The sequence below is a fragment of the Nymphaea colorata genome, chromosome 7 (assembly GCF_008831285.2).
Source record: "Nymphaea colorata isolate Beijing-Zhang1983 chromosome 7, ASM883128v2, whole genome shotgun sequence".
In the NCBI taxonomy this organism is placed as follows: Eukaryota; Viridiplantae; Streptophyta; class Magnoliopsida; order Nymphaeales; family Nymphaeaceae; genus Nymphaea; species Nymphaea colorata.
This window is the reverse complement of record NC_045144.1, coordinates 6,142,590-6,168,055: the sequence shown is the minus strand read 5'-3', so window position 1 is coordinate 6,168,055 and position 25,466 is coordinate 6,142,590. Positions and strand designations below refer to the sequence as shown.

Sequence of the window (25,466 nt, the reverse complement as noted above, 5' to 3'; positions counted from 1 at the left end):
GTCTAGTTTTCAGACTGACCTAATAGTTTGAGATTGAGATCTCTCTCTCTCCCTCTATATATATATATATAATCTCTGACCTTTAACAGTTTGGCGTCTACCACTTACTATATGTATATACAGAGAGAGAAAGAGAGAAGGAGATTCTTTTTATAGTTTCTAGAAAAATTTTTTAACCATCAGGCAAAACATATTCATATCAGAGACAAATGACCAATCTCTTTTTTCTAAATTATTAAAATATATATAGGGTGTTGCATGCCTATTAGTAACGGAAACTTGAAGCAATAAAAAAAATGCATATGCAGTGTGTGTAAGCTACTATTAACTTTTTTTTGTTCTTTCTAACGAGTGAGAGATACCTCGAAAAAGACCAAAACTCTTCCCCTTTCCCTGGCCCCAAGGTCCTCAATTTGAGAAGTGGTACATAAATTAATACTTGAATTTCAGATGAATGGTGCCATGAGAATCGATCCAACTTTCACCAACCATTTAGTCTTGCTTTTTCTTATATATATATATATATATATATATATATATATATTATATATATATATGTTCGGCAACTCCTCTCCCATTGTTGTGGACAATCCTGCTCATGTAGTAAAGTTACGTTTAGATCGATGAAAATGACATGATTTTAATAGATGGAAAGAAAAAAAAGAAAAGGAAAGAAAAATAATAAAGAAGGAAAGAAAAGAAAGGGAAAAAAAAGGAAAAAAATTATTTGGATAAAAAGACAAGAAAAGAAAATAAAGAAAATAACAAGGAAAGGGAAATATATAACTTTATTTTCAATAATATCTTTAACATCTTTGATTTTGATTATAAAGGCTCTCTCTCTTTTTTTTATATATATATATATATATATATTCCTACTCCCCCACAATAATGTAGCCAATCTTGAAAGAATAAGTTAGACTTAACCGGAACAAGAAAATTGGACTTGGTAGATAAGGTTTGACTCACGGATGACGACTGCAAACGGTCGGGTGGTAAGTTTGTAAGGTATTGAGAGAAAAACGTCGTTTCTGCAAACCTTAATCTATAAAAGTTTCTCAAGCCGTGCTTGTAGCTATCTTCAGTCGTCCCTCACAAGTCCCATCCGATTTTCCGACCATGATAGGCGATTTGATCGACAGTCCTATCCATCTCGTCGTGCTCATTGCTGCCCTATGGGCGCTGATCTGGTATTTTCGGCGGCAGAACAGCCGACTGCCACCGGGCCCCAGCGGCTGGCCCCTGATCGGCAGCCTCCCGGCCCTCGGTGCGATGCCCCACCACTCCATCTCCGAGCTCGCTAAGCGCTACGGCCCCATCCTCTCCCTCCGCCTCGGCACCACCACGGTGGTCGCCGCGTGCTCGGCGTCGGCGGCACGCGAGTTCTTGAAGCACAACGACGCCAATTTCCTGTCGCGGCCTTCGAACGCCGTGTCGAAGCACATGCCGTATGGCTCACATGACATGGTGTGGGCGGAGCACGGGCCTAGGTGGCGGAGCCTGCGGAAGATCTGCGCTGTCCACCTCTTCTCTAACACGGCGCTCGACGACTTCCGGATCGTTAGGGAGAAAGAGGTGGGGATCCTGGCGGCGTCATTGGCGCGGGCCGGCGAGGTGGGGGAGATCGTCGGTGTGGGGGAGGCAGTGCACTTGTGCATCGCGAACGTGCTGGGGAAGGTGCTGATAGGGAGAAGGCTGTTCGAGGGTGGGGAGGACGCCAGAGAGTACAGGGAGATGGTGTTGGAGGGGATGCAGCTGTTGGGGGTGTTCAACATAGGGGACTTTGTGCCTTCGCTGGAGTGGATGGATCTCATGGGTGTGGCCAAGAAGATGAAGGTGCACCACCGGAGGCACGATGGCTTCATGCAGAGGATTATGGATGAGCATGCGTTCTCTTCTTTGCAGGGCGACTTTCTCAGCGTGCTGCTGCGGCTGAAGGATGATCCCGTCGGTCTTGATGGTCTAGATGGCAAGCTGACAGATATTGACATCAAAGCCTTACTAACTGTCTCTCTCTCTCTCTCTCTTTCTCTCTGTTTCTCTCCTTCTCCTTTGATTGATTTTATACGCGACAAATATGCATTATATGAATTGTCCAGAGGTGGCCTTTCTTAAATCGAGTTGCTTGCACACTCACAACAAATATGAATTAGAAAAGAAAGAAGTGAGACACAGGTATTTCGTAAATTCTTTTACAAAGGTACGTACATTTTTAGACTTTCTCCATCATTTTTACGTAATCTTTCAACGCTTAATCAAGTGTCTTAAAAGTAGTATAGTACTCTACAAAAATACGAACTTTTTACGTAAAAATTGAAAAATGCAACACCATTTCCTTCCACTCATTCTCTCCCTAATGCAACTGATGCAACTGGCTGCTCAGAGGTTGCTAGATCACTAACTAAAAATTTGAAACTGTAAATACAAAATTTTAGCAACATGGAATAGTTTATGATGTTTTTAGCAACATGGCTTATTTCTCTCTCTCTCTCTTTATATATATATATATATATATATATATATATATATTTGGTTTCATTAATCCTTGACTGACGGGTGGCTTGGAATAAGTAGCAATTTTGAAAGTTTGTTAGATAACTACATGTTTCATTTAAATTCATGAAATCATGCAAGAGGACACAAGCAAGAAATAGGCAAATTAATTGTCTTTTCACCTGCCATAGTTATCGGTCTCACCAAACGTTGCTCTATCTACCTCCTGTACGTCATCGCCATCACTAATTAAAAGGCATTTGCAAACGTAGGATCTGTTCACAGCTGGTACCGACACTTCAACAAGCACAGTAGAATGGGCAATTGCTGAGCTGATCAAGCACCCCCATGTCCAAAAGAAAGTTCAGGCCGAACTCGATTCTGTTGTTGGCCGGGACCGGCTGGTCAAGGAATCAGACATACCAAATCTAACGTATCTTCAGGCAATTGTCAAGGAGACATTCCGCCTCCATCCATCGACACCACTCTCCCTCCCGCGCATTGCCAGCGAGAGCTGTGAGGTTGCCGGCTACCACATTCCCAAGGGTGCGCGCCTCTTGGTCAACGTCTGGGCTATCAGCCGGGACCCGAGCATATGGACCGACCCACTGGAATTTCAGCCGGAGAGGTTCATGCCTGGATCCAAGTATGAGCACATAGATGTAAGGGGAAATGACTTTGAAGTGATACCATTCGGGGCAGGCCGAAGAATTTGCCCCGGTGTGAGCATGGGCATAAAGATGGTGCAGCTGATGGCTGCGACCTTGGTCCATGGGTTCGAATGGGAGCTGCCGGTGGGCCAGCTTTCAGAGGCATTAAATATGGATGAGGCTTTTGGAATCACTTTGCAGAGGACCATGCCCCTCAAGATTCAACCTAAGCTCAGGCTTGCTTCAAGAGCTTACCTCCTTGCTTAGCTCACACGCATGGTCTGATTTTTGAGCTATAAACACGATGTTTAGATATATAAGACAATGTAAAGTTTGGGCTTCAAGCTCATGGGCCTATGTTTGACTAGACTGCACCACCTTTCTCTCTATCCGAACTGAGATCTCGGGCCATCCATTTGGCTGCATCTGTAAAAGGCTGAGATATCTTTCGGGGCTATTAGTCTCCTTCTATGAGTGTGTCTACATATTACATATATATAAAATAATGTAGTGTGTGTACACCTACCTCCATTTTCCATCATTTTAAACTCTCTAATACATATGTCGTATAACCAGGCGAAAATCCCCAAACTTAAGTGCTATTAATTTAAAAATACTAAATGATAATGTTAGTTTGGAAGGGGACATGGCCGCTTTTGAGATTAAAAAAAAATGTAAATATATGTGCTAAATCTTTGGAGCAAATTTATAAAAAAGATAACAAATGATGATTAATTAATCAACTTTTTTAGTGTGTCAAAGAAGACGTCACGTCAGAATATGTCTTATCTTCGCGATGCGGGAGTATCTTATCTTAGCTGATCTTTGAACCAATGAAAAGTGCAGTTTTACTAACATAATTGCCAACACGCCACTGACATCGAGTCACTGCTCAGAACTATGCAACAAACAAACTATGCAACAAAACCAGTTTACCAATGAACAGTCTCACACTTTTTCTTATTTTGCACCGCTGAACAAAGCATTTTGCTATTCAGTGTACACACATAGGCAGCCGAACTGAGTTTCTTTCTTTGTTTTCCAATTTTTCTTTTTCATTTGATTTGTATTCATTTGATTTGTAGAAAGTAGAAACCATCTGAGGAAGAGAGACTACGTGTCGCTCACTTCGGGTGTAAACCCGAAGTTCATATATCCTACCTCGGCTATGTCCTTGTACTTTTTTGTCCATATTGTATATATCCATTTTTTTGGGGATTATCCCATAGGTTTGCAGTGGAGGAAAGAGAGGGCGGAGCGAATAGACTTACCTCATTTTTTTATTTTACATTTTAGAAATTTATATTTGTCCTATATAAAAATTTTAGAAAATGATATTTCAACTTGTGTCAAAATTTAAAAACCTTAATTCTGCTTCTCTTATAAAAAATTTCTAGCTCCACCTATGGAAAAGCACCCTTCATACTCAAATCAGTGAGCGATCGCTTACCAGCCACTGGCCTGCCCAGTTGTGCTACGCCCCTCAAGCCTTTGCTTTTGATTTAGTTGAAACCACAAGAGATCACCTGAATTTGTTCCAACTAAATATAAGAAATGTGCTAAAAAAGACTTGTATCCACATTTTTTTTTTTGAATCCAATTATTACACTAGGAAACTGCACTTAGGTCGAGACTTAGTCAACTCTTCAAGGTAATTATAAAACCTTGTGGCGTATCGGTGGTGGGGAGATGTGTAGGTTGGTGTGGACAATTTCATACACTATTTTATTATTAATTTTTACTTATTTATGTATAAGCATCACTTAAAGTTTAAAATTCTAAAAATTAGTGCCCCCTAGTTAGAAATTTTGAACTCCACCACTGCAGCTAGTACCTACTCTGGCCATGGTCTATGTAACAAAATTTTTACAAGGAAATGTTATATTCAAGGAAAAATGTTCAAATGCGTAAGTTACCGCCCCAACTCATAAGATTTGGTGAAATAGTTTACATAGTTTCCTCCTTCATAAAATTATATGGAAAGAAAGTGCTTAAATAGGTGATGTTCACATAATCTTGACAACGATAAGCATAGGAAACTGAATCTAATTTTATGGAAAGATTTTATTTTCCTTTATCATTAATTTTCATTTAGCTTGTTGGGATTCTTTTTTTTTAATATCTTTAGAAACTGTTGCCTTTCAACCTTACCATTAACAGGAGTACGCTATCAGTAAGGGAGGACAGCGGCAATGCTCGGACTCGACGGTGATGGCAAGTTGTTGGACGCTGGTGTGATAGAATGCCGCAAGCACTGGGTGGGGAGGAGAGAGAGAGAAAAAGAGTGGTCAGCATCCAAGAAGAGTTGTAGGCTCCATCAGGCAGGATACAGGTAGGCTCTATCAGGCAGGATATTGCTAATCTCTAAGTCCAGGCTGAATGGTGTAACTTGAATGCGGTCGTGGAGGAAAGATCCTTAAATACTAGACTTACCAAACTCTTATAGATGGATATGGATTATTGGAGGTACAAGTCTCATATAATATGGTTAAAGAGTGGCGATGCTAATACTCGTTTTTTTCATGAAGTTGTCAAAGGGCGAAGAAGATGAAACAAAATTCTCCATATTGTTGTTAGGGATCTTACCATGAAAAATCCTACGGAGGTGATGCAAACGATTTTAGATCATTTCTATCAGTTTTTGGGTCAGGATACAACCTTTAGATCCTTGCCAGTTATCCATATTGATGGACATATGGTTAAGGAAGATGAAAACAAAGGTTTATTGGAGTCTATAATAGAAGAAGAAATCAAAGAAGCTGTCATGGGTGCTGATGGTGATTCGGCTCCAGGGTTGGATGGCTTTAATTTCAGATTTTATCAGACTAACTAGGAAGTGGTCAAAATAGACATTTATAATGTTGTTAGGGATTTCTTTGTAAAAGGCAGGCAGGTCCATAAAGCCAACTAGATGCACTTGGTACTCATCCCCAAGAAATTCCCATATTTCAAATTTCAGGCCTATTTCTTTGAGTAATTGTTTGGTTAAAATTATTAGTATGTTGATTGTCAACAGGATGTCACCGATCCTTGGGAGAGTGATTTCAGCAAAACAACATGCATTCCTTAAAGGATGCTGCATTCAAGAATGTTTTTTGTTGGGCCATGAAGTCATTCATTCCCTTGCCACTAGGAAGGCAAGGTTCCGCGTTGTAAACTTGATCTAAGTAAAGCTTATAATTGAGTCAGTTGGGCCTTCTTGGAATCAGCTCTTCACTTCCTTGGGTTTGACAACAAGTGGATTGACAGGATTATGAAGATTGTCAGCTCTGTGTTCATTGCAGTATTGGTTAATGGTTGGGAAGGACAATGGTTTAAAGTGAAAAGGAGGCATCGACAGGGTGACCTGCTCTCTCCATACCTGTTTCTAGTGGTAGCAAATGTGATAAGTAGGAGCTTCCAGCAAGCAGTCGTATGTAAGCAAGTTAGATTGCCGCAAGCCGGCAAATCAAGAAATCTCATTTCATCTATCATGCTCGTTGATGACTTCTTGCTTTTTTAGAATATCATTTACCTTCCATCCGTAAATTCAAAGAGCTACTTTGGGAGATTGAAGTTAATTTTGGGTTGGTAGTTAGCCCAGACAAAAGCCAAGTAGTGGGGATTAATGTCAGCAGATCAGAGATTCAACAAGTGGTAAATGAGTTAGGGTGGGCAGCTGGATCTATGCTGCTCACGTACTTGGTTTTTCACTTCAAGTGGAAAAGCTTTCCACCAACCAGTGCCATGTTTTGCTGATTAGGATGGAAAGCAAACTAGCTGCCTGGAAGCAAAAAATGTTGTCTTATTTGAGTCTATTGTGCCTTTTTAAAGGCATGTAGTTTACGATTCTCAATTACCGGAATATGGTTTTTTCAAATACCTAATAGCACAATCAAACAGATTGAACCCTTATGCTCCAAATTTATGTGGGGTGATGATGATTAGAAGAGACACTTCCATCTAATCTTGTGGTCCAAAGCTTGCCTTCCGAAATCTGAACATGGCTTGGGCGTTAGATGCCAGAGGAAAGTCAATTCTATGGCCTCAACATTCATGGTTGTTCCAGCGCTATCGCATATTCAACATGGGGTACTTATGTCAGGGTTAAGTATCTTAAGAATTCAAGTTTATGGGACATCAAAGAGCAATGTATGTATCTAATTGTTGGAAGGGCATGAAAACTCATTAGGGAGGACGTTAGCTAAAAAGTTAAAAGTACAACAAAGGTCAAGTCTCGAAAAGTCCTTATTTACTAGAGGTGAACATGCAAGTGGCTCAGCCTAATGTTATGATCCACCAAATGGTGACCAGATCGTACAATCAAGTGGCAGCATATGTTGCCTGACACACGCTTTCCTTTCCCTAAATCTTTGGTTGAAGAAGCTATGCATGAGACTGTTTGAAGAGGGACAGGAAAGGTTGTTGCTTCCATGCATGCAATCTCGGAATATCTATGCTCTAAAGGTTACGTTGAACATTGGAGGAGGACCATTTGGGTTGGTTTGGGGCCTCCAAAAGTGTCCTGGTTGCTATATCTAGCATGCGAAGAGAAGTTGCTGACTTATGATAGAAGAGGAATTACTTTGGCATCCATGTGCTACTCTGTCGAGATGCAGGGGAATGAGTCACCCATTTGATTACTGGTTGCAATGTGGTGAAGAGAGTGTAGAAGGTTTTGGCATCCCGATGTGACTCATGGCCTCTCCCCAAGAGCTCCACTAAAGAATCCTTCAAGGCTTGGGAGAAGAAGAAAAAAGATCACAAGCTACTACAGAAATACATATTAGTTAGTTTCCACATTTTGGTTTGTTGTGCAACTGAGAAACTAGTTGAGGCATGACACCCATAAAATCAGAGGATCTATTGCAAAATGGATATGAGAATGGTGCATGGAGTTATTTCTCAGCATGGAGGCCGATGGTCACTCTATGAAATGTCTGAGAATCTGGTCTCTTACAGGAATATGGATGCAAGGTTGGAGCCAGGCGAGGGACAATGGTGCAATAATTCAGATTGTCACGTGAGAGAGGAACAACACTATGGGGCTAGCTGCCATGGTTAAATTGAGGAATGCCTCAATTTCCCTTGTAGTAGTCAAGTGGTCCAAGCCTTCAACCTCTATGGGTGAAAATTAGCTACTGAATTTTTGTCAACAAGTGGTCACTCAAGAGCATAAGCCAATTGTTCTCCAGGCTCCAGGCCAATAACAAGCGATGGCCAGTGGCACAGTAGGCCTATTTTTCTTGGCAGATGAAGGCAACCACTTTCAAGACTAGAAGGACCTCCTAGCAAATTGGGATGTAGTTGCAGCTGCAAATGTTTAATGAGTCTCCAGCCCCTTCTTGAGATCCTATATTTTTGCTGTAAATATATCATTTCTTATCAATAAAGGTTGAGGGCGTAACCCTCCATAGGTGTTTTCCGAGCAAGAGCTTCGAGAAGATGCCCAGTCAAGGGAGTGATAGCAAGAGTTGATCAATTAAACAACTTTTTTTAATGTGTTGAAGAAGTTGTCAGAACTTGTCTTCTCGAGAAATATCCTATCATAGCCGAATTTACGGTGCTTTGCACCAATGAAAATGCATGTTCACTGACATGATTGCCAACATGCCACTGAAGTCCAGTCACTACTCAGAACTACATTTCCGATCCAACAATCTGTGTTTATACATAGGCAGCTCAACTAAGTTTCTTTATTTGTTTTTCAATTAATTTTCTTTTTTTTTTGTATTTCACTTGTGAAGAGAGACTTTGTCGCTCATTTGGGGTGTAAAACCTAGAGGCCATTACCCTGCCTCTTGGTAATGGCATGTGTCAGTCTTTGCAACGGGAGACTGCTGCCAGCCATTGGCCCGTCCAGATGTACTATGGCCCTCATGGCCTTTGTTTTTCAATTAATTAGAAGCACTTTGGATCACCTAAATTTGTTCCAACTGACTATAAGGAATGAGCTAAAGAAGTTTTTTCGGATTCAATTATTACACTAGGAAACCACACTTGGGTCAAGAGACTTAGTCACCCCATCAAGGTAATTATAAAACCTTGTGGCTAAGGTGGCGGATGCACGTGTGGGCAATTGCCTACACCTGTCCCCACGAATTGCCTTATTTATATACTGATACCTCATTTATTATTTGTTACTTATTTCTATATGGCAGTCACTTAACGTCTAAAATTTTGAATATTAGACCATTAATTCTGGAACAAAAAAATAGATTGCTTAAAAGCGAGAATTAAAGTGTTTTTGTTAAAACCTAATCTTATTGACATCATCTTAAAATGGGTTAAAGAAACATTTACCAACCTGACCTTTTGTTGGAGTTTTATGGTGTTTTTATGCAAACAAAAATGAACAGCTCCCATAACATCAACATTTTCAGAGCAGAAAAATACATATTTTTCATAAAAGCAACTCAAATGAAAGTATGTTTTATATTAAAATAGTCATTATAAATATATTAGAGTGGCTATATTTTATTTAAAATATTTTCTAATATAAATTTAATGGTTCTGGTTACTATATATATATATATATATATATATATATATATATATATATATAGTAAGAAAGAGATTTTCAAAATCTTTTTTACCATCAGCAAAACATATTTATATAATCAGAGACAATTTATGTATTGTTCAATGCCATTGCAAATTACAGAGTACTTGTATTCTTTATCATTGAGTTGGCAAAAGTTAAGTCAAAGTAATGTGCAGATATGACCAATCTCTCTATCATAAACTATTAAAATATCATGTATTCTCTAATTAGTGGCACAAGCTTATTTAGTTTGAGTAGTGATTGGGTCATTAAAAACAGTTTATTTAGTTTGAGTAGTGTTCGCATCCCCAAAATTTTTGGTATTTGGAGTGATCCAGAAAAATAAGATTTTTATTTGAAAATGAGAGAGAAATGGACTCGCCCGTCGGTACGAGGATCAACCATTCCTAGTGCCTTTACCGAGAGTAATCAATGCAAGGGCTATACTTATTATTGATGCATTTCATTTTAGCTTAAACATCTTTTCACTGTACATGCGGTGTAGTGTTTAAGAAAATGTTAAAGATTTCATGTTTCAAGATTTTGAGAAAGTTTTGAAGAATCTTCTGAGAGTGCAAAACATTTTGATTTTGAGAAATTTCTTATAAATATTTAGAAAACTTTGGAGATCACTTTTTCAAGTCACTTTAGTGTTCTCTTAAGAGTTCAAGTAGGTTTCAGATTTTGCTCTAATTTGGTTACCACTTAATTAGAGCTCCATCTCCTCTTGCTTAAGTTTTTTGGAGTGGTGCTTGTGATCATAAGTGATGTTAAGTTAGTAGAATGCATGAATGCATAGATCCTATATGATTAGAAGAGAATAAAATATTCCTACCACAACATGCATCTAAGGCATTCATACTACAACTTACATCTAAGATTTTTGTATTTATAGTTATCATAAATATTTTTATAAAGAAAGAAAAGTTTTTGAAATTGGATTAAGGTTGTAAACCAACAAGCATGATTCCAATATTGGGTCACTACTTGAACTTTGGTCTTGGTGAAGTCGGCAAATGAAAATGATCTTGTAAGAAAAATATGTTCAAAGGAATAGAAAAATAAAGACCTAATCAAAACAGAAATATGGAGAAAGAAAAAGAGAAAAAGATTTTGAAGATCACTAAATGAGAGATTTTAAAAGAGGAGATACATATCTTTGTCTGTATTTTATATGTACATACATATATGTGTACACATGAGAAGTTCTTGAAAGAGAGAGAGAGATACACATATACATGTACATATTATCATACATACATGTATATGAAAGTTTATAAAAGAGGGTATTGATTAGAAAAGAAGGAAAGATTTTATAGGGAAAGAAATAGAGGAATATATATATATATATATATATAGGAGAAGACATTTAACTTGAAAAGATAAATAAAAGATTCTAGAAATAGAAAATAGAACACATGTAGATATGCATTCATATAGATACAAAAATTTGTAAAAATAAAATACGAAAGCATAAAGAGAGGAGAATGAAATTACCATGTGGATATATATGTATATAACATGTATATACATATGTGCCTTCATAAGATTAGAAATCAAGAAATAAAAAATAACCGACTTCAAGTTTGATGTAGGCCGGAGGGGAGCTTGGACTCATGCAAAAGCTTAAGCTAAGTTTTCAAGGCCACATTAGAGAGGGTTCTTTCAAAAATGTATTGGAAAGCATGATTTTAAATATTTTTATATATATGAATATAAGACAGTTATTTTGTTTGTTACAATGGAATATATTTCTTCCACCGTTGGGTATGGAAGAAAACCAAACCACACGATAAGGCGCTCATTAGGGTTTCTAATCAAGTGATTAAAATGAAACTAACACGAATTGACATGAAAATGTATATTAACATGTACACATTCATGAGGGTTTTCCCTGGGTTGGACAAGCCTCAACCTCAAAAATTTACATAATAATAAATATTCTCAAACCACACTTTCATTCTCACCCTGCATTCACATATATGAATAGAAAAATCAAGCAACTATGCATGAACAATACGAAATAAAATAATATTCAAGTAATAGAGAGAACTTGTTAAATCATAGAATGAAATATTATCTCATCTTCTCATACTTCCGGTGCACTCAAGAATAGCTTATTGACTCTAAAATAAGGATGTGAGAGCTATCTTATATGGCCATGAGGAGATGAAGAAGAGAGGAAACAACAATACTATATTTTAGAGAAAATAGCATTATTTAATCATAAAATGAGATCATTTCACCTTTTCATACTCACGGTGCACTCAAGAATAGCTTCTTGACTCTAAAATAGAGATTTGAAGGTCATCTTATATGGCCATGGGGAGATGAAGAATGAAAGAAATAGAGGAACAACAAAATCTACATTCAAGAAAAGAAAGAACATCATTCAGTCATGAAATAAAAGATAATATCATCTTCTCATGCTTTCGGTGCACTCAAAAATAGCTTCTTGACTCTAAAATAGAGATTTGAAGGCTATCTTATATGGCCAATGAGAGATGAAGAATGGAGAAAATAAGGAAACCAGAACAAGGCTACATTCAACAAAAGAAATAATGATTCAATCATAAAATGGAATATTACTTCACCTTCTCATACTCCCGGTGCACTCAAGAATAGTTTCTTAACTCTAAAATAGATATTTTAAAGCAATTTTATATGGCCATGGAGAGCTGAAGAAGGGAAAAAACAAAGGAAAGAAATGAAAGGGTTGATGATTACATACTTGTAATGGCAATGGTTTTTGGAAAAATGAACAATCTTGCTTAGATGATCCTAGATCACCTTGAGTGAAGCTCTAAGATGACGAAGATGATGCCTCCAATAGAATTGTAGCTTGATGAAGCTTGCTCCCAAGGTTGGAGAAAGATAAGAAATGAGAAGAAAAGAGGAACAGGGAAATTGAAGAAGAGAGCTAAGGGAAAAACTCTAAGTTTTCAAGTGAGAATGCACTAGAGTTTCTCCAAGGGCTAGCTCAAACTCAAGAGAGAAGATTGTGAGAGTGTTTATAGAGAGTTTTGGACCCAAAACCCAAAATTTGATTTTTTTTTTTAATTTCACAATATTTTCATATGAATTTCAAAGAACTTTGAATTATTTTCAAATTTTTTTTCAAAAAAATAGGTTTTGACTAAATGGGATTGGCCATTATCCCTGCAAACACCTTTTTGAGGTGTGGGCATGACTATTGCCCACCCAAAGAAACCAAAACTGCCCCCCATGGGGCAGTTTTTGCAAGAAAATGAGGAGGAATTGCATCATCATAGGCCCCTGCCCGGTTATTGCCCACGCAATGCACTACCGTGTGCAGGGGCAATCGCGTCACATGATCGTTCAAAGGATCTCGCGCGCGTGATGCGAGCGATGCTCGATCATGTCGCGCAATTGTGCGTCGTGAGACGGGTGATGGATTGTTTTTTTTAGTGTATAAAACTGTCTTTTTTATCAAAAGAGTGGTCGGCTTTATTTTAAGCTTAAAAAAGAAACATATTTTGGTACGATGACGAAGCTAAAACAAGGGGGCAGTCTGTGCACATGCATGGGACATTTATAGCACCAAACTTTGTTGTTTTGAACTCGATTTTGGATTTTGAGGTTCAAATGCTCGATTCAGATCTAAATTTGAGTTTTGGATCTAATTTGGATCTGAAAGTTGGATCTTGGATTTGAACCTTGCGTCTAAATTTGGGTTTTGTGCATAGGTAAAATAACATAGCTTTTTGAAAAAAATTAGGGTGATTACAGATGCCCCTCTTTGTTACTAAGCCGGTGTTAACCATGCTTAGTGACAAAGATAAGCACCACAAATTTTTTAAACAAAACATTTTTGGAGAGATGTTTCAGACTTAACTCCTTACCTGCATGGGTTAAGAGATGGTCGACCAGTGAAGCAATCTGTTATTTTGAGATCGGAAGACTAGAATACCCTACTTTTGAAGCGGTGAAACATGTTCATCGTATCTAAGGCGGGAATACATTTCCTTTTTATGTGAGCCAGTTGTACTTCTTCAAACTGATGGATTAAAGAGGTAGCGATCTCTTGATATGACACCAACTTTTCATTTTTGACTTGCCATTCTCCGTTCACTTGATTGATGATAAGTTGAGAGTCACCGAATACATGCACCCTTTTTACTTGAAAACTTAATAAAGAATGAAGTCCTTGTATGAGGACTTGAATATGTTATGGCTACATGGAAAGTCAAGTTTCAAAGAGTACAGGATCATTTCATCTTCCGAAGTGATGAGTAAAATGTCTATACCAGCTTCCATCACGTTTCTGGATCCATCAAAGTACATCTTTCATATCGGAACCGTTTCCAATCTTAGTACATGTTCATCCAAAAAGTCGTCGTTAGTTCTGATTTCCTCGTACTAGAGAAAGGCTGCTAACTGATCCGCAATTATTTGTCCTTTAATTGACTTCTATAACACATATTCAAGATCATATTGCATCAACAGAACTTGTCATTTGGCAATGTGTCCACTAAAGAAGGGCTGTTCCAAGATGTACTTAAGAAGATTTAGCTTGAAGAGTATCTTGATCTCACAAGCTAATAAATAATGTCTCAGCTTTTGACATATTTAAACCAATGTCAGATAAGTTTTTTTTATTGGGGAGTACTTCCTTTTGTGTTGGACAAAAGTATTGGTAATGTAATAAATTGCATGCTTGATGTAACTTCCTTCCTCATAGTATGCCAAAAAGCCACCACATGTTGACTCATTCACAATAATGTAAAGCAGCAATGGTCTATCCAACAGTGGGGGTTTTAAGATTAGTAGATTTAGAAGGTATCACTTGATCTTTTCAAATAATTGTTGGCATTCGAAACCCTATTCAAGTTTGGCACCTTTTCTTAGCAGCTGGTGGAATAGTTCGCATCTCATGGTCAGATTAGAAATGAATCGTGTGATGGACTGGATTCGCCCTTGCAAAAAGATGATTATAATGGTTCCTTGATACTGGTAGGTGGTGGCATATCGATGATAGCTTTAGGTTTGGTAAGATCCATCTCGATCCCTTTTTACTTACCATGAAACTCAAAAGTTTATCCGATTCAACCCCAAACACGCATTTTTGAGGATTCAAACGAAGCTTGTATTGTAAGAGTCTCTCAAACACTTGGGCAAGGGTCTTAATGTGGTATTCTCTTATCTTAATCAATATGTCATCGATATATGCATCTATGATTTTGTGCATCTGGTCATGGAAGATAGCAGTCATGGCTCTATGATAAGTTGCTTCAGCATTTTTCAACCCAAACGACATTACCATATAACAGAAAGTGCCCTATGGTATAGTAATAGTAGTCTTAGATTTATTTTTGTTGCTACTTTGATTTGGTTATATTCCGAATATCCATCCATAAAAGAAAACATGGCATGGCATGACCAGCTATATTGTCCACCAACAAATCAATGTTTTGAAGTGGATAATCATATTTTGGTTTGACTTTGTTCAAGTCTCGAAAGTCGATGCAAAATCTAATTTTACCATTTTTCTTGGGGACCACCACGAAGCCAAACACTCTGGGTAATCGATGGCATGAATGAATTTTGCCCTTAGTAGGTCTTATAAGCCTTCTTTTATAGACCCTTCTAGTCGAGGATCAAGCTTGCACAATTTTTGTTTAACTGGCTTGCAATTATGATTTAAGGGCAAACGATGTTCAACAAACTAGGGGTCTAAGCCTGGTGTATCTTCCAAAGTCCAAGCAAAAGCTTCTTAGCTACTTATAAGAAAGTCCACCAATCTTTTTTTCTCGTCTACTGACAAACTAGTACAAATTTGAAGGATTTTAAGATTTTCACTGGTTCCAATATTAATCTCTTCAAATAGATCATTGATTGAGGGCAAGGGATGTTCCTATCTCTGAATCTGAGCGAATTCTGGTAATTCCGATTCGAGTATTATCATAGGTTCAACTTTACCGACTGTTCATTTGACAAATGCTTTCTGGGGAGGTTATATAGTGGTGGTACATCCACCACATTGAATACAATGCAATGGCTGGTGTTTTTTATGATCATGTTCATGTCGAGGGTACCTTTGTTGTTCATGCTTCGGCCATCATATCTATAGATCTTGATATTATCAGAGTGATATTTGTTTTCATGAAATCCCAAAGTTTTGGTTGTGAGATCAAGATAGATATTTAAGCCACTTCCCCCATCGATCAAGACATGTGGCATAGTCATCCCATTGACCTGGACGACGATGTAAAGAGCCTGTTCATGGTAATATCCGCATTTTGAGAGGTTCCTTTCTGAAAATGTAATTGACTGGTCCTTAGAGGGTCGAATTTAATCTCCCTCAACCATACGCTCCTCCAAGGGAAGGACCTCACCCAAATAGCATGGATCTTCGTCCAAAGAGTCATCTCATGATTTATCACCGCCGCCTCGTAGGATAAAAGAGTTTGGGATTATGGGAAGTTTTTTGGATGAACTTTTTGTCTTGTCGTTCATCATAGCAATGAAATCCAGAGGTTTCTTACCTCGATTTGTCATCATGACTTTGTGTGAACTGTTTTCATCACAAGGTCAGATGTGCTCCTGCGGATGATATGGAAGTAGAGTGTCTATGCTGATCGTGGCTACTGTCGCCTTCCTGTGATCAGGAAATGGATTCTTTAATACCTTAGGGATGCTATCATCACAAATCCGTAGATCCTTGTTGATGAAGTCTTGGATAATGTTTTTGAGGACAAAACAATCCTCAGTGTTATCACCAGTACGATGAAACTTACACAGTTTTTCTTTATTCCCTCCCATCATTTTTGGAGGCTCTGATACTTTTGGCAAGATGATAGTTCCTTTTGCAAGGAGGCATTCCAAAATCTTCTCATGGGATTGACTGAGAGAAGTGAATTTCTGGTCATAACACCAGCCTGGGTGTTTGTTTTTTCTTTCATCATTGCCTTTGGGAAACTGTGTGTTCTTTTTGTGACTAACTTCTTTATCATGCTTATAATTATTGCCATTGTCCTTTCAAATGCTGGCATTAGCTATGAGGTATGCTGGCAAATGTGTCCTTCCTCATTCCTTTCCATTCTCCTTGTACTTAGGAGCAATGATTCCATCAAAATCGCCTTTCACAATTCCTTTATCCATTGAATTTACTTGTTCAATTAACTCGGCGAAGGTCTTGATTGAGGTGTTGCATATAAGACTTTTCAAGGACTGGGCAAGAATTTTCCTGATGAGTGACAAAGCTTGCGTTTCAGAAATGGGCTCCTTCATCTTGTTACATTGAATTGTCCATCTTTGGATGAATTATCGAGCCATTTCTCCTTGTTTCTGAGGTAGACTGAAAATGGAACTGAGGTTGGAACCATGGAAGCATTTTGCTCAAATATTTCGATAAACATGTCAATCAATTTGTCAAATTCCTTTAGTTCAATCGGGTTAACATTTTCTTTGTACCATTGTGCGGCGATGCCTTCAAGACTTCTTGAAACATAGCGAAACAATGCTCTGTTATTTGTCCAGATCTTGTAGCATAAAGATGAACATGTAGGCAGGTGGTTCTATCATATCTGACGAACTCCCTGGGTAAGCCTTTCACGTCCTCGTCCCCTTCAATACTGAGATAATAATTCTCACATGAGTATGAGTGTTTTCCTTTTCCCCTAAGTTCAAGAATGTTCATCCTTTTCTCCATTTCATAGAACCAACGCTTAGTTGGACTTTCATCATCACTTGATTCGACTAATTCTGGCTTTGTTTTTTTCTTTTTGCCCTTGATCTCCTTTACTTTTTCTATAGAACTTTCACTGTTCGAGCTACTGCTAGGGATGTACTTCCTTGTTTTTTTGTCTTTTTTGATGGGCGTTCTCTTTCTTTTGGGTTTCTCTTCCGAACTTCCACCTAACTGATTTTCACCATAATGTCTTTCCCTTGTTGCTTCTCTTTGTTGTCTTTTTCTTCTTGAGAGGAAGCAGTTTGAGTTTTTCCTCCTTATTAGTTGCTGAATATGAAATTAAATGGTCTTCATCCTGATCTGTAGGGCAAGATTTGTTGTTTTTTTTCTTCCTCTTTTGCTTGGCAGCTTTTTCATTTTCTGGTTCTAGAGCAATCATCAAGGCCTTTTGTTCTTCTTACTCCCTCATGAATTGCTCCATGAACGTCCGAAACATATGGTTGCTTTCTAGCTCAATCGCTAGGAGACCAAGTGTTTCTGGCCTAAGCTCAAAAGATGAAGCCTCGTTCTGAAGAGCCTGTTTAGCTTGTGATTTGCTTCCAACCATCTTGTTGGCTTTCAAGTATTCACCTTGTGAGACAAGAAATTGAAGAGTCATTTGAAGGAAATGATGACAAAATGAATGTTCATATTATATTAAGAGTTTTTTAAAGTTACATCCAAAGAAAACACTAACAAAGATGACAAGGACTGAAGATGAAATAAGGAGTACAAAGTTGACAACATAAACTTTTAGGGAATGATGGATGGTGGTCGGTTGGCATCCATATTCCTTCTTTACAATTGGGTCTACGAACCAAGTATATAATATTTGTGTCTTTCATTCTTGTCGAGCCATTGCGAACAATGCCGCCGATTGAGGAGAGCTGAGGTCAAGTTCAGGAATAGTTCCAATTGGTGCATGCATAGAAACCATCTTCTGCTTTTGAAAGAATTGTCTCATGCATCTATTAGCACAATAATCAACTATGAAATAAGGGCCCAAGAGTGCAGTATGTTCATGATGATGGTGAGTGTATCGAGGCGGATCCTGGATCCTAAAGATGATCACAATAGTCCCAAATGATCTCATCTTCATTTAACTGCTCAGTCAAACGGCAGTGTCATTCTAAGGCTGTCAATGCTCCATCAGTGTTTCTAAATAAACAGCAGTATACACATATTCATTTAATTGTAAAGAGAGCTAGTATAGCAACTATCGTAAACTAGAATATTGATGGATCATGCTAGAAGTACACATATTCACAGGCGGACTGAGTTGATCAGACCTTACACTTTCCAATTTTGGAAATATTTGGACCTAAGTCCAGCATGTAGTTCATGTGTGTTTGAACTACTTAGATATATGCCAAGATATCTAAATGTATATGTATGTGAAATTTTATGTGTTATATATATATATATATATATATATATAACATTATGCTAACACCTCAAAAGTTTAGTCTCGTATTGAAGATTGCTAGAGATCTTTATGGGCTTATAAAGGGTTATTAAAGTGAATTATTGTCCTGATTTCTTGTCTTTTTCTGGTTGGAACTGAAATTGCTAGAGGGCATATTGGAATCTGCTAGACCAGAGGCCAAGCCTAAAAGTTGGTCTAGTCATTACAATGGAATCACAGTACAATTCAACACTCAAACATGGGATCTCACATGTATGAGCGTATGTGCCTTAAAGGGGTACATTGTAATACCTTAGAAGTTTAGTTCAGTAGAATGTGAGAGTCTTCAAGGGCTTATAAAGAGATTGTTAAACTGACTGATTGTCCTTGTTCATAACCTTTTACTGGCTACAGATAAAACAGCTAAGGGGCGGGTCTATGCACTAGCCATTATAATGGTATCAGAGCAGGTTCAACGCTTGGGCTTGGGCTCCCACACACGTGGACATATGTGCCTTAAAAGGGGTGGATTGTAACATCCCAAAAATTTAGTTTTGTATTAAAGATTGTAAGAGATCTTCAAAGACTTACAAATAAGTTGTCAAAGTGATTGGTTGTTCTTGTCCCTAGCTTTTTTCTAGCTGGAACAAAAACTACTAAGGGGCCAGTTGGGATTTGGTGGACCAGAGGCCCGAGCCCAAGGGTAGGTCGGGTTGTTATATTATGTCTTCACCTTGTCTACTTATTTTTCGTTCTCTCTTGATCGATTTCATCTTGGTTGTAGGAAGGAAACTATAAAATTGTGTTCCATGCCGGCGTGCATATTAGTGTGGAACCGTGAAGTTTTGCTCATGGCTGATACAACATGTGTGCCACTATTATACTTGTACTTACTCATACTCCGCAATCTTATTTTTTAGAAAATAACATGTTGGAGGTTATGTATCGTACTTTTATTGTTGGGTGAACATGATGAGTATTTCATCTTACTATTTCATAAGAAGGCCGAAGCCTGCCACACTCCCCCCTTATCCCCCAAGGGTACGCAAAAACATAATGTAGTTTATTTTCTTTTCATTTAAAAATAATGAACTTGAAATAACATATTTAAGAATTTTTTTTTCCAAACTTATTATAGTGACATGACTGTTTAATGCCATGTTTGTGGTAATTAATGATCAATCACTCAAATTTACAGTCATAGTAATAATTTTTTGAAACTTCCTAAAGTTGGGCTTCGTCTTGGTAGAAGATAAAGAATTGAGGAACTGTCATGCCAACTTCTTTGTCTAAACTCCCTAGCTACTCAAAAATTTGAAAAAGAAAAAATATCAGACTTAATGAAACCTACCTTTTCTTTCATAGTTTTATTCCACACAAATTAACTTACATACAGAAGGCTTATCTATGGGTTAAGTGTTAGCAAACACCATTTGCTAGAAGAAGTCATGAGAAGACACCTGCAACGGAGAGGAAGAGGGATATAGAGAGAGAATGTGAGAGAGAGGGAGGGAAGGGACCAACCAACAAAACCATCTCTCACCCAACTCTCAACGTTCAGAGGATAGCGTCTATGAAAATCGAACAAGAGATTTGACTACAGAATCTCCACCTGCACGGAGCTCAAGCCCTTAGTTTGATGGATTAGCCTCGTTTTCAACTCAAAAAGGTTAGGAACTATAACAACCAAACACTTAACACTATATGGAATGATGTCACCCTAAGAACTTCAACTCCAAGCTCCCCATTTACCATATTAAGGGGAGCCCACTGTAACAGCAGAGGACGGCAGATAAGATGTATAAAAGGAGCCACCCCAATCTTTGCTTTATTATCTCCTAGTTTCTATTCCATGCACGGGAAGACTGAAGACAATGCCAAACGAGTAACGTGTTCAAGGTTTGCCACACTCTTGTGCATAGATGTAACCTAATACGAAGACGTTTTTCTACACATAGCCCTTTACACTCATTATCATCCATCCTTCACTCGTGTAGATTTAGGAACATCATCAAAAACCAAACTTTCGTGAAAAAGAATCATGAAGACATCCGAATGATGGCAGAGTTTATTTATTAAAACCATGAGAACAGCCATTCTAGACAGAAAAATAACCAATTGATATCAAGAGAAGACAAGAATAATAATAATAATAATATAACACACACAAACTCTTACCTGGTTCGGAGACCAAAGTTCTCTATGTCCACAGCCACATTGGAATTTTCCCCAACTCATAATGGAGTATACAAGAGACAACCACCTCTTTTAAACATAGGGATTAGGACAACAGCATAAAACGGCTAAAGTAAGGATCATGGTCCACACTCTAACAGGAAGCTGGCCAGATTCAGTCACGGTTGAGGTGGCAGCTGCAGATACAAAAAGTAGAGGCAATGAAGAAAAGGACGAAGTACTCAGCCATTTATGTTGATTCCAATCTATGAATAATGAGACAAGCGCGAAGCAATTTGGAAAAAACAGTAACTATATTGCATATACATGAATCCCCTAGTGTGAATCCACTGACTGATCAATATCAATGAACCATGCACACACAAGGTTAGAGAGAGGGAGAGAGAGAGATTATAGTGCTTTTAATAGAGATAAAGATGTGGCCATTTTATAATAAATGTCAAATGCAGCTGTTCAAAGGCAATTCGAGTTAACATCACCAGAATAGCGGCATAGTAAGGCTCCCGTTTACGCCACCATTATGAACAAGCAGTCTCCTTGTGCAGCCCGCTGGGTTTAATAAGTCACATTTTTATTTTGGCCAAACCAACTAAAGTAAAGGACATAAAATTACTTTTAAGTCTGATTGGGTGTGGCTGAACGTGTATATTTTATTTAAAATTATTTTTTAGTAAAAAAATTAAAGGGTCTAGTTTTTATCCCTGACCTAATAGTTTGGGATCTACCACTTTCTCTTTCTCTTAGATACTATGAATCAATCAGTGGACTCGACATATATATATATATATATATATATATATATATATATACATATAGTTTTTATCCCTGACCTAATACTTTGGGATCTACCACTTGTATATATAGAGAGAGAAAGAGAAGGAGATATTCTTTTTATAGTTTCTAGAAAATCTTTCTGACCATCAGCGAAACATATTCATATAAGAGACAACATATGTATTGTTGGTTACCAATGCTAATTACCGAAGTTTGTTTATTAAAGAGTTGGCAAAAGGTAAGCCAAACTAACGTGCAGCAATGATCAATCTCCCTATCCTAAATTATTAAACTATAACGTGTTGCCTAATTAGTAGCACGAATTTGAAGCAATAAAAAAGAAAATGCATATGCACGGTGTGATCAACACCCTTGTATAAGCTATTATTAACTTTCGTAATTCCTAATCCATGTCAGCTCATTAAACAATTAATGTCAGCCTGTTTCTTCTGTGTTCATGTTCATTCTGAAGGGTGAGAGATACCTTGAAAAGATAAAGTCCTGAGCTACTTCAACGCCTGGGATGAAAAGTGGTACACACACCAATATAGAATATCAAGTATCCACCATTTGCATTCCCTATGAATTGTGCCATGAGAATCGAACGGACTGCCTAACTTTGACCAACCTATTATTCTTCCTTTTTCTTATATATATATGAGGGAGGTTGCTCATGTTGTAAAGCTAAGTTTAGATGTATGAGAATTACCTGATTTTAATAGATGGAAAGGAAACGAAAGGAAAGGAAAATGATAAAGAAGAAAAGAAAAAGAAAGGGAAAAGAAAGAAAAAGGAAATAAGCTATTATAAAAAACTGTTTGAATGGAAGACAAGAAAAGGAAATAAAGAAAATAATGTTTTTATATATAGGAAAGGGAAATATTTTTTATTTTCAATAACACCTTTAACATCTTTGATTTTGATTATAAAGGCTCTCGTTCTATTATTCATTATATATATATATATATCTTTCCCATCTTTCCTCAATAATCTAACCAATGTTGAAGAATAAGTTGGTTAGTCCTAATCGGAACAATAAATTGTTGTATAATCTTTCTCTTTTTATCGGCAGTGTAGTAGAAAATTGGATTTGGTAGATAAGGTTTGACTCACGGACAACAAGTCAAAACGGTCGGGTGGTGAGTTTGTAAGATATTGAGAAAAAAGCGCCATTTTTGCTAACCTTAATCTATAAAAGTTTCTCTGACCGTTCTTGCAGTCATCTACAGTCATCCCTGACAAGCCGGGAGATCCTGACCCATCATGATAGAAGATTTAATCGCCAGTCCTATCCATCTCATCGTGCTCCTTGCTGCCGTATGGGCGGTGATCTGGTACTTTTGGCCGCAGAACAGCCGGCTGCCACCGGGCCCCAGCGGCTGGCCCCTGATCGGCAGCCTTCCGGCCCTCGGTTCGATGCCCCACCACTCCATCGCCGAGCTCGCTAAGCGCTACGGCCCCTTCCTCTCCCTCCGCCTCGGCACCACCACGGTGGTCGCCGCGTGCTCGGCGTCGGCGGCACGCGAGTTCTTGAAGCACAACGACGCCAATTTCCTGTCGCGGCCTTCGAACGCCGTGGCGAAGCACATGGCGTATGACTCACATGACATGGTGTGGGCGGAGTACGGGCCTAAGTGGCGGAGCCTGCGGAAGATCTGTGCCGTCCACCTCTTCTCTAACAAGGCGCTCGACGACTTCCGGCTCGTTAGGGAGAAAGAGGTGCGGATCCTGGCGGCGTCATTGGCGCGGGCCGGCGAGGTAGGGGAGATCGTCGGTGTGGGGGAGACACTGCACTTGTGCATCGCGAACGTGCTGGGGAAGGTGCTGATAGGGAGAAGGGTGTTCGAGGGTGGGGAGGACGCCGGAGAGTTCAGGAGGCTAGTGTTGGAGGGAATGCAGCTGTCCGGGGTGTTCAACATAGGGGACTTCGTGCCTTCGCTGGAGTGGATGGACCTCATGGGTGTGGCCAAGAAGATGAAGGTGCACCACCGGAGGCACGATGGCTTCATGCAGAGGATTATGGATGAGCATGAGTGCTCTTCTAGCGTTGGATTGCAGGGCGACTTTCTCAGCGTGCTGCTGCGGCTGAAGGATGATCCCGTCGGTCTTGATGGTCTAAATGGCAAGCTGACGGATATTGACATCAAAGCCTTGCTAACTGTCTCTCTCTCTTTTTCTCTCCTTCTCCTTTCATTCATATGAATTGTGGTTTTTCTTAATCCTTAAATCAAGTTGCACACTTCGCAACAAATATGAAATAGAAAAGAAAGAAGGGAGACATAGGTATTTTAGAAATTCTTTTACAAAGGTGCGTACATTTTCAAGACTTTCTCCACCATTTTTACAATAAACTGCATCATTTTTACAATAAACGTATGGTAGTACTCTATTTTTGTTGGCAAAAATAACTTCTTAAAAGATTGGAAAATACAACACAATTTCCACTCATTTTCTCTCCAATGTAACTGGCCGCTCAGAGGTCGCTAGATAACAAAAATTTTGAAACTGTAGTTACAAATTTTTAGCAACATGATTATAGTTTATGATGTTTTTAACCGCATGGCTTATTCCACTCTCTCTCTCTCCACATATATATATATATGTATATATATTTTTGGTTTCATTAATTCTCGATTGGTGGGTAGCTTGGAATAAGTAGCAATTTTGAAAGGTTGATAGATAACTACATGTTTCATTTAAATTCAAGAGTACACAAGCAAGAAATAGGCAAATTAATTGTGTTTTCACCTGTCATGAATATCGGTCTCACCAAACCTTGGTCTATCTGCCTGCCTCCTGTATGTCATCGTCATCACTAATTACAAGGCATTTGCAAATGCAGGATATGTTTACAGCTGGTACCGACACTTCAACAAGCACGGTGGAATGGGCAATTGCCGAGCTGATCCAGCACCCCCACATCCAAAAGAAAGTTCAGGCCGAACTTGATTCTATTGTCGGCAGGGACCGGCTGGTCAAGGAATCAGACATATCAAATCTGACGTATCTGCAGGCAACTGTCAAGGAGACATTCCGCCTCCACCCATCGACGCCGCTCTCCCTCCCGCGCATTGCCAGTGAAAGCTGCCAGGTTGCTGGCTACCACATCCCCAAGGGTGCGCACCTGTTGGTCAACGTCTGGGCTATCAGCCGGGACCCGAGCATATGGACCGATCCACTGAAATTCCAGCCGGAGAGGTTCTTGCCTGGATCCAAATATGAGCACATAGATGTAAGGGGGAATGACTTTGAAGTGATACCTTTCGGGGCAGGCCGAAGAATTTGCCCTGGCATGAGCATGGGCATAAGGATGGTACAGCTGATGACCGCAACCTTGGTCCATGGGTTCAGATGGGAGCTGCCGGCGGGTCAGCCTTCAGAGACATTAAATATGGATGAGGCTTATGGAATCACTTTGCAGAGGGCCATGCCCCTCAAGATCCACCCTAAGCCCAGGCTTGCTCCAAGCGCTTACCCCGCTTAGCTCACACACATGGTTTGGTTTTGAGCCATAAACACGATGTTTAGATATATAAAACAATGTAAAGTCTGGGCTTTAGGCTCACAGGCCTTTTGGCTAGACTGTGCCACCCGTCTTTCGATCCGAGCTGAAAACTCCAGCCATCCATTTGGCTGCATGTATAAGAGGCTAGAGATGTGTGTGTGTCTATATATATATTATGTGTGTGTGTGTGTACACCTACCTCTATTTTCCATCATTTTAAACTCAGAGTT

The 25,466-nt window shown here is 38.8% G+C and overlaps 2 protein-coding genes across 2 annotated transcripts; both read left to right on the top strand.

The window, feature by feature from the left end:
• Window positions 1–1,038: 1,038 nt before the first annotated feature.
• On the top strand, window positions 1,039–3,668 carry LOC116257504 (flavonoid 3'-monooxygenase CYP75B137-like). The gene is made up of 2 exons (XM_031634329.2): window positions 1,039–2,007; window positions 2,766–3,668. The coding sequence occupies exons 1-2, from the start codon at window positions 1,120–1,122 to the stop codon at window positions 3,408–3,410; spliced, it is 1,533 nt and encodes a 510-aa protein (XP_031490189.1). The 5' UTR covers window positions 1,039–1,119; the 3' UTR covers window positions 3,411–3,668.
• Window positions 3,669–22,994: 19,326 nt separating this feature from the next.
• Window positions 22,995–25,249, top strand: LOC116257698 (flavonoid 3'-monooxygenase-like). The gene is made up of 2 exons (XM_031634650.1): window positions 22,995–23,891; window positions 24,574–25,249. Exons 1-2 carry the CDS (start codon window positions 22,995–22,997, stop codon window positions 25,213–25,215), a joined length of 1,539 nt encoding a protein of 512 aa, XP_031490510.1. The 3' UTR covers window positions 25,216–25,249.
• The last annotated feature ends 217 nt before the right edge of the window (window positions 25,250–25,466 follow it).

What these genes read in the sequence shown, in the direction of transcription:
- LOC116257504 (XM_031634329.2), top strand. Translation starts at nt 1,120, where the DNA reads ATGATAGGCGATTTGATCGACAGTCCTATCCATCTCGTCGTGCTCATT. An exon ending in ACATCAAAGCCTTACTAACT is followed by an intron (nt 2,008 to 2,765) that starts GTCTCTCTCTCT and finishes TTGCAAACGTAG; the next exon opens with GATCTGTTCACAGCTGGTAC.
- LOC116257698 (XM_031634650.1), top strand. Translation starts at nt 22,995, where the DNA reads ATGATAGAAGATTTAATCGCCAGTCCTATCCATCTCATCGTGCTCCTT. An exon ending in ACATCAAAGCCTTGCTAACT is followed by an intron (nt 23,892 to 24,573) that starts GTCTCTCTCTCT and finishes TTGCAAATGCAG; the next exon opens with GATATGTTTACAGCTGGTAC.